A 9996-nucleotide genomic window follows, 5' to 3' on the forward strand; every position below is an offset into this window, starting at 1 on the left:
TAACCACCTGGCCATGCTGGGCCGCCGGGAAATGAACTTGGTGACTTTCATGACCGAGATACTATGCTAAATTACATATACCTGCAAATATGAAAGTTTTCAAAATGTTTATGTTAAACAAGGAGGAAGAATACATTTAGTATGCCTGCCTACAAGCCACAGAGCAAACATTTGTAGAGTGCACATAAAATCAATAAATTACAATCTAAATTTTTCATATATGTAAAACTAGTGATAAATTTCGGCTGATTAATGATGATGTTTTAACACAAAGCTTAACAATGGGTTATTCGCTCTCTGTCGACCACAGAGAGTCAAACCCTGGGTTTAGGCATTTTAAGCTCATATACTTACTATTGACATACCGAGGCACCCAAGAAATTATTAGTCACAATAATCACGTTTCGAGTTCGCGAGAGGCAAATAATTTCGATCATTTGATACATATTTACGACGCATAAATTTTCTGTCAATTTTATGAAATATATACGAATCACTAAACATCCTTCCTTTAACTTTAAAATAAGTATATTTTTCTTTTGTTATTTCACAATTGTTATGAAAAAAATTGAGTAATAAATTATTCAAAATGTTTATTTCCAATATTTTACAATAGCGAATTATTTATACCGGGACGGCGCTACTTTCATTATTACAATATAATTTTGCTGGTAAAATTGTTCTGTTTAAGGTTTTATGTATGTTGACAATTTCTACTAAAGAATTAGAATCATTATAGTGAGTTTCAATTTTTTTCAAAGTTTTTACTTACAACGTTAGCTTTCACTGACTTAAGTACTTAAGTTAGTAATCATAATTTAATATTATTGCAAATAAATGGTTTAGTTTCCACAAGCATATAAAACAATGGTTTTGCACTAGCAGCATTGAGAAGATGTTTCGTTATCGTGAAAACACACACTACATAGAATTAACACAATATTATATGCATGCAGCAACATGAATGGGCATTTATAGTATATGTTGTTTTCTTCAAATATTTCAAATGTGACTGAATTTTAGTAAAATTGTTAATTTCTTTTAAATAGACCAGCCTATGTGTGTGGCTAAGAATTTACCATGTCGCTCCTGTAAAACAAAAGTTCTACCACCAAAATGTGAATCACCAGGGGACAATAGTTTCATCAGCTATACGTATTGTCAAACTTAGTTGCCATATGATGCAAATCACTGGGATTTGTTTTTTTAAAAATCGCAGGTAAAACTAAATGATTAACCCTATCAAAGCATTTTGTGTCACTACAAAGTTTAATCCTGGATTGGAAATATTTTAATATTGATAGGTTCCTTTTCCCAAGCTAACTAAAGGAAACAGAAATAAAAGTACACGTGGAAAATATTTAACTATATAACGTTTTTTCATGCTAACTTTTAGAGTATTCAAATGTAACAGATCTCATGACATTATTATATCCCATTATTATTTTTAGTAATATGTAAAAGAAAAAACACATTCAGCAAACTTCAATTTTTGTTGTTGCTTTGAGATCTGAAAAGGGCTTGTTCTTTTTGATGATTCTATCGGTTATTTTCAAAGAACCCCAAAACGTTAGGTGACTGTAATAAAGGGAGTTCACCAATACCAAGTGCCAGGCATAAAACAGCGCACAGTAAAATAATGTTTCATAAAGTTCGAAACTGCCGCGTTTATTGCAACTTAGTTAATAACGTAGATTTCTGTTTAACAAGTTGTAAGAGCAACTTTTCTTCTTCCAGTGATTTTATAGTAATGTAAATGTTTACTGTATCTGCGTTTTAATTCAATAATGATATTAAAGATCAACAACTCCGTGGTAAAAAAAATATTGATGTGTATTGGAAGATACAGTGATTGATTATTAATAAATATCTGCGATTTAGAACGTGAAATGAATATAACTCACTTCTCCTACAACTATAGTGACTACCAAATGTGACCCATTATATATTTAATAATTATAAACATCCCGATTATTTTATCTCGTGTATGTAGACTCGAGAACATTTTGAAAAGATGTAAAAGAGAAGTAAATTTCTATGGTGTGAACACCTTTAGCTAGAGAAGCATTATTATATTAAAATATATTTTTGAAAGTCAATATTATCAGATCTGCTGTATTTTTAAATACTACATTCTATGTTCGGTCCCATAGAGTTTCGAAAAAGAAGAGATAAAATTTCAACCACAAATGTTAGTGACCGAATATATAATTTAAAGTTTTTAAAAAACAGAGGTTGAGTGAGTTTATATTAAACGATTTTTGAGCCTCACCACGTCGTTACAAGTCCATGTCGCCACGTCTGGTCATGCTCTGTCTGACAAGCGTGCATGTTGACAATAGTCCTACAGCGTAGATTCAATTACAAAGGCTCCGCCTTAAGACTGTCATGTTCGAAGAACATCACTTCTCCCGAAAGACTATCCATAATCTATCTAGTCTACGGGGTCGATGATTTCACAACGCTCATTTGAACAGTCCAACCACACAGAAATCCATAAGCGACTTGCTGGTATATATTTGTATGGAATAAATGAATACTCGTCTCATTCTATAGCTGCTTGAGGTAAGCGACGATTGATGAGGATGTATAACTGGAAGCCTCTTATTGGTGAGCCCATACTCTGTTAGCCTCGTTTCAAGATGAAAATCCTTATTGATTATGCTGTGCCTTGGATATATGGACAGATTTTGCTACCGACCTTTGTGTTCTTGGATTCTCATCTGCTACCAGACGCCGCACTTTGCTTAACATTGCTGGGGCATCACTTGTTGCAAATCTGTTTCTGAATGGTCCTGATTTCCCAAGTTGATCCATATTATTTCTTTTGTTTTCCATTATCATTCTATAAAAGGGTTATACCCTTGTTGGAAATTCTAAATCTCCAATCTACAACACATTGTTATGATACGACTCATATTAGTGTATGAACATTTTGCGTAAGAAAACGCTGTTACATCCTATTTACCAAAGCGATAATGCTAAGTAATGTCTACGTGTAGTTGTGATACATTCCGTTTCACTGCGACTTTATATGGGTTGTGGTTGTAACGTGTCTTGTTGATTGGCATATTCAAAATAGTTTTAATATAACGTAGTCAACCATCTGTAGTAGAAACAGAGATATTTCATAATTACAGTGTGTGTGTGTGTGTGTGTGTGTGTGTATATTCCCTCCCAAGCATATGCACATAAAAAGTACAGAGTACGCTTTTGAGAAAAACGCCCGAATGCAGTATCTCAAACAATGAACAAATGCCCAATTTTCAAGTGATTGTATATCGGATAACTACTTTTACAAACACTTTAAAAGCCTAAAAAAATCTATCTAAAATGTTTATGGCACATTAGGTAATCATTCCAAATATAAAGACCATCTTTATCCTGTCGTCACAGCAACATTTTCCGTTAGAGTAGATTCAAGACAACTTAGGCGCACTATTATTAATATTTCAACTGTATATATATAGATCATTGCTTGCTAATTCAATTAATAGTTACTCTCGTCCATACTCATTCTACATTTTCTATAAGGAAGCGGAAAACATTATATTGAATAGTGTGTGCAATTTCGACTAATAACACCATTTTTGATACGAGAAATCAGCTTCAATAACGATGGCATATTCAACAAGTAAAGTAACTTTGTTTTACTAACATATGATTAGAGTAGTACTGCTGAGGTAAACAAGTAATAAAATCACGTTTCACGTAAGAAACCATCTACAACAAAGCTGGGATGTTTTAAACACCAAATTTCATGCAAATATGTTCACAAACGCAGAAAAAAAATAGTTATTTCACTAGTATTGTCACATTGACTAGCGAAATCACAAGAAAATCGAATCAGTAAGACTTTAAGTATTATCCCTCAAAGAGAAAGTTTGAGGTATGTAACCTTAAAATACATTACCCCCCCCCCCCAATAGAGTGTTAAGGTATTATATTTTACAAAAGTAAATAATTCCCTTTATGGGAAGTTATTTGTCTTAGTTAATATCAAATCGCGTGTGACATCTGTATTTGATATTTTGTGGATTCAAAATTAATTTAGCAACTGGACGAGGGATAATTTCGTAAATATGTCGTACTAGGAGAGGGGCTGATGCACGCTTCGAAAATGCACTCCGTAAACATTGAGCTTTTGTTAAAAGTCTATATACTCCAGAAACTCTCGTGACTTCTGTGTGATGTCCCAGTAAAATTAGGATCATCCCAGATGTTAGCCTTTTTTGTGCCAATCAGGCTCTGGTGCTCTGCCCACCACGGGTATCAAAACCAGGATTATAGCGTTGTCCGCAGACATACTGCTGTGCCACTGGGGGGCGTGCCGATCAGGAACAAAAATATTAGACTGCCTCAGGTTCTCATTCCTCAACGTTGGTTTGATATGTATGGTCTATCATTATACACAACTTCTTTAAACTTTATTTGGGGAACCACCCGACTGAGACAGGACGCACAGGAAAGTGATCCCCTCCGTTTTAGCTAAGTTTTTCTTAACCTATCATTGGACAGCCGAAAGAAACGAGATTTGATGACCTCCCTAGCCGCTAGAAAAAAAGCGAAGAAGTAACATTTTTCTTTTGAGTAGATTCAAGACACCTTAGGCGCATTATTATTATTATTTAAATTAGATAAGTTTTAACAGATTGTTTGTCCATGGTTTTTAAAACGCGATAGAATAAATATCGGATTATTTCGCAAATGGTAAAAAGTGTGTAATGTTGCAATGGCACTCTGTATGGGGAAAACTGTCTCAATTTTTCACTCTAGAAATCTGGTAAACAAAATTGTGAAGCGAAGAAGTGAATTGTTCAAACATGATGTTAAAGTGTGTGAATTTTTGTTTTAACTGAATACAATGATTACAATTAAAAATTAGGATTCCTTAATATATTTGTATAAAATAAATTATCTTAATTTATCTTAAGTATACACCATTAGTTGCCGTTTTATTAAAGCATTTTTTTTAAAGCAAGATTTTTTTGTTTGAAGGTATTCCATATTATATTTCCCCTTTTCTGTAATTAATTGTCCTTTATCTAAAATACATTGCTATAATTCAAACCATACCGTACTAATCCGTCTTTCCCTTCCATTAGGTAATCCAGAACTAGATAGCATTATCTTGTCGTCACAGCAATTCTCTGGCGGGTTCCCATGGCAACAGTAAATTATGGCGTTTTCGGTTGTAGTAATTGTTTCATATGAAGTACGTCCAGTGTCACTGCAAGTTCTATAATATGGGAGAAAACCACTGGGGAAACTTAAACCATTCTATACACTTTCCTAAACAAAGTTATTGTCAATATCTTTACCATTTTTGGCTTATTCCTAATTGTTTTTGCCACAAGTTACATAAAAACCCTGCCTGGTTGATATCAGATGAAGGTCTATCTATGCCTGGATAATATAGCATTATCTAACAGTGAGGAAATAGAAGTAAAATCCATTCAGTTGGAAACTTATAAAACAACGAATCCCTCTACGACAAGTTATTTAAAGTGGATGTCTTACTGCATATTGCACAATGCGCTCCCCCCTTCCCAAAAGTGATTAATAAAAACAATTAGATTCGAGTGCATTACTAACAATTTTTTAAGTTTATGAAAAAACAAACAAACAAGAAAGTTATAGTATATGACAAAATTCATTAAACGTTAGAAATACTTTATGACAACTGTATTTTAACTATCAAGATAAAAAAAATCTCGGAATATTTATTTGAGTTATCAGTCCATCAAGATCATAATTTTAAAATACGTACAAAAATACTACAAAATAAAACAAAGGCTTAAAATCTAATAACAATGAAGAAAGTGGTAAAAATTTATTATTTCCGAAATTTTAAATATTACACAGTACCTGATCTCAGGTTAACCTGGCGAAACCTTGACACCATTCAAACAAACAATACTCTTGTTCAACTTGTAATTTATGGATTGCATTTTTGAGGGTATTATTCGCCATGTAATAAAGTTTTAATTATGTACACTCTCAAAATATAAAAAGTTTGTTATTTATTATTTTAACAATATACAAACTTTTGGGTTAGAACCTTTTTCATGTAATAGATTTTTACAACTAGTGTAAACAAAATATGGCATATCTATGCAAACTATTTTAATTTCAAAAATACGCATTTCCTACAGTTATTGTGTGTACTTGTGTGTATGTATAATTTATATATGATAAATCTAGTCAAAAACACCGTACGTGTGAAAAAAAAGGTGTATCCACACACACACACACACACACACACAAAGGATCCAGTGTGGGACTTGAAAGAGTGAAATCAAAATTGGTGGCTAAACTCGTAGCTACACTTATAACATTTGTAAGAATTTTACAGCAAATATTCATTCATCAGTTAGCCAGGCCGCATTTTTTGTTCAACTTAGGGCATGATGGTGGGCAAAAACTAAATACGCGGCCTAGCTAACTAATGAATGAATATTGGCTGTAAAATTATCATCAATACTATAAGTGCAGCTTACCAGTATGACCGCCAATTTGATTTAATTTCTTTAAGTCCCACGGTCAAGGCGTTTTTGACCGTACCTTTTATTCACACTTATGGTGTTTTGTATTAGATATTAGGACTTTCTGTTACCACACCAACAAACCACAGCGAGTTAGAAAGTGACTGTCGATAGTAACCAACATTAGCTTTTGGATAGCAACCCTGTTATTGGGAACAGACCTACACTTTACAGAACCAACCAGATTCTTTAAAATATATGGTTGTAGTTTTCCTCTCTAAAACAGTGTTAATAACTTTCTTTATAGTAACGCCATGGAATCTAGATTAACGGTTTCTTGTCATCACCAGCATGCACACGGTACAGCCGTATCAAGCAGTATTATTTTAGCTAATTGATTAAGCTAATATCATGTGAAGCTAAACGTTCTTTAATTAGGAGAAATTCATAAAATTGATCAAATTCGTGCTTAAAAATTAGAAATGAATAACAACCGTTACCGTCCACCGAATGATTATATTTAGACCAAATTTGTAAAAAAATCCAAATAAAGTTTTTGTACTTTCGGTGCGAAGAAAAAATACAGAAAAGAAAGAACTTCAATCAGAATTGGAGATTTTATATCTCGTGTAATTCATAATGGATTGCCTTGAAATTTGGTATGTGAAGTCAGGGTACAGTAAATCACATTTTCTGAAAATATGTGATAGCATGGATTACCACAGTCTGAACTACAGAAAGTGGAAAATCGCCAAGCTACCACTCTTGTTAATAACACACAGTGCGTTGCTTTGGCCGCACGACACATTACCGTGTGTCTTGATATCAAAATACAATGAACATTGTTTCGAAATTATCATTATGCACACATCAAATTACCCTATTACATAAGAATTCTGTTACTTCGAAGATTTATCATCTTATACCTAAAAATTACCAAGCACAATCCTAAAAAAAATAAAGTATTTAGTAGGATAATAAGCGGAAATTTAATATAAATATATCAAGAAAACCTGTATTTTCAACGTTGACTATTGATCGAACCGGCGTATTTCCTCTGAAACACTCCTGCATCTGTTTCAGGTTGTTAAATCACAAATATACATTTTAAAATCAAATATATTATTGTTCTTATATGCATGCCATTTTACAAACTGAACCCCGCCCTTTAAAAAATTCTATATCCGTGCCCGACTGTGATGAAACTTGAAATTGATTTCTAATTTGTTATCTGTAAACTTATCAGGTTAGCTGTCGTTAATAATTATTGCCATTTTCTGAAAAAATATTAATCTGATGATAGCTTGGTAGCTCTAAAGCCTGATGGTTACTTTACTTGCTTGTATTATGAACTAGTGTGAGTAGGCCCACTGGAAGTCTTCAGCTCCAGGCCTCGTAGGCCCTTAATCCGGCCCTGCATGATCATACTTCGGCCAGCTAAGAATATTCCAGTTCTAAGTAGTTTTAACGCAGGTTAAAATTATACCAAAACATTCTTGCGAGCAAAAGACGTCATCTAAGAATAGAACAAAAGGGTTGAAGGGGCTAGAACAAGATAATATTAGACACCCTGGATACCACATATTGTCACCATGAAAGTGCGTAAACAAAATAATCAACAATCACAAAATAAAAATCATACCACTACATATGGTTTGCCTGCTTATCATATGAGTGAAAGCAAAGGGAAATGCTTGATGATCTGTCTGTAATATCTTCAACGTCCAATGCCGACGAGGCCTTTCGTTCAATACCAGAGCTCATCAGGTTGGTTGAGATCCTACAGACGTACTAGTCGTCAATGCACTGTTCATAACATCAGCTTCATGAATAAGAATTGTTTTGGTGTGAACCTGATTGAGTAACTGAATTATAATTAGTATCAATTATATTTAAGTGATCCCTGTATACTATTGAGCTAATTTACTGACACAACTATAACGCTAGGACATACCATATTTTATACGAACTGGAGGCTAATAGGCTGTGGATCCATCAAGTCAAAGTATCTAGCCATACGCCCATGTACAAATTGCATCACAAGATGCAAGTACAAACGGGAATCATTAGCGGATATTTTCCATGGGAATACACGTCTCCGAGTTGCTCTAATGAGTCCCTGGAAGTCGTCGTCCGTGCAAGGTTGGTGGACGTTGGAAAGTATGTAAAATGATGAACGACACTGACCCCAATGTATTGCGCAAAAAACTTCCTATAGTGAACATGCACGGCAACAGTCTAAAGTAGTGGCTATAACATAGAACATCCTCGGTTGTCGGAATGTGAGGTCTAGTCACTAATTCATGTATCGTTACCATAGATCTTTTAACACCCCTCTGTATGATCTTACACACTACACAACGTATTCTTGTATCGTTACCATAGATCTTTAACACCCCTCTGTATGATCTTACACACTACACAACGTATTCTTGTATCGTTACCATAGATCTTTAACACCCCTCTGTATGATCTTACACACTACACAACGTATTCTTAAACAATATAATCTAAAAAACAAACTAATAGATGGGTGATGGAAGAGAAACAACTACTTACAGTGGAATTTTTTCATCCATTTCGAACCCGTGACTAGTATTTTCTACTCCGTCCAACAAATCTTCCACGCCTTCCTGATGCTTTTTCCAGCCTATAAGAGCACGAATGTACCGAAACATTTTTTTCAAACACTATTCGATTATTAACAAAGTGGAGCAAATAAACTGGTGCATATGAAAAGTTTTAAACAATTATAGGCTATCACCAAATAAGATACATATCAAATTTGTCACCATTTATATAACCTTAGTGTCTCTACAATAGATAATGAATCTAGAAAGTAGCAGTATTTGTTTTTCCGCGTGTGGTGTATTCATACGCTTTTAGAACATGTATCATATTGATCTACGTTCAACCAGTCCGAGAACAGTTCTCTTCAACATTACACTCCAATCACATTTATTATAACAAGGAAGCTGACACAAGTTAAATGAAAAAGTATTATAAAATTCCGAAACCGGATATTACTACCACATTCAGACCATGCCGAATCTACATGTGAATGATCCACTACCTTCTATAGGAAACACCTTTTTGTACATCCGGCTCACAAAATATTTTTATAATAGAATAACATTTTCCCAAAGTTGGACGATCATTATTTTCTGTGTAGCCTATTGCACATTGGCATGGTTCTTAACTTACTTGTTTAACTGATGCACACTTCAGATAATACGTTGAACTGCGACATTTATAGCATTTATACAAAGTTCTTGATTTTATACTGTATGTTAATTTTCAATGTTTACACAGAATAATCTTACTCAGTTATTTCCATACATAACCGACTTTTAGCCGCCATAAGAATGATATGAAGAGCAGTTTGAATTATACCAACTTTCTACTTTGACCCGTGACCTTTTAACTTCGGCCCGTAAATCACTTCTGCGGCCAATAACAGTCTATTAATTAATCACGTGAAACACTTTAGAAGGACATCAAGAGCTGGCCA

At 33.9% G+C, this 9996-nt stretch overlaps 1 protein-coding gene across 1 annotated transcript in view; it reads right to left on the reverse strand.

Moving 5' to 3' along the window:
* The window catches only part of LOC111083742, an 11702-nt gene extending 2512 nt beyond the window's left edge, over positions 1 to 9190 (reverse strand). The window contains exons 1-2 of the mRNA XM_022380407.1: positions 9045 to 9190; positions 5077 to 5239 (exon numbers count right to left, since the gene is read on the reverse strand). Of these exons, the coding sequence (XP_022236115.1) occupies positions 5077 to 5239; positions 9045 to 9163 (282 nt within the window). The 5' untranslated portion in view covers positions 9164 to 9190. The remainder of the gene's footprint in view (positions 1 to 5076; positions 5240 to 9044) is intronic.
* Positions 9191 to 9996: the final 806 nt, after the last annotated feature.

Source organism: Limulus polyphemus, unplaced genomic scaffold (assembly GCF_000517525.1).
Source record: "Limulus polyphemus unplaced genomic scaffold, Limulus_polyphemus-2.1.2 Scaffold10970, whole genome shotgun sequence".
Classification (NCBI taxonomy): domain Eukaryota; kingdom Metazoa; phylum Arthropoda; class Merostomata; order Xiphosura; family Limulidae; genus Limulus; species Limulus polyphemus.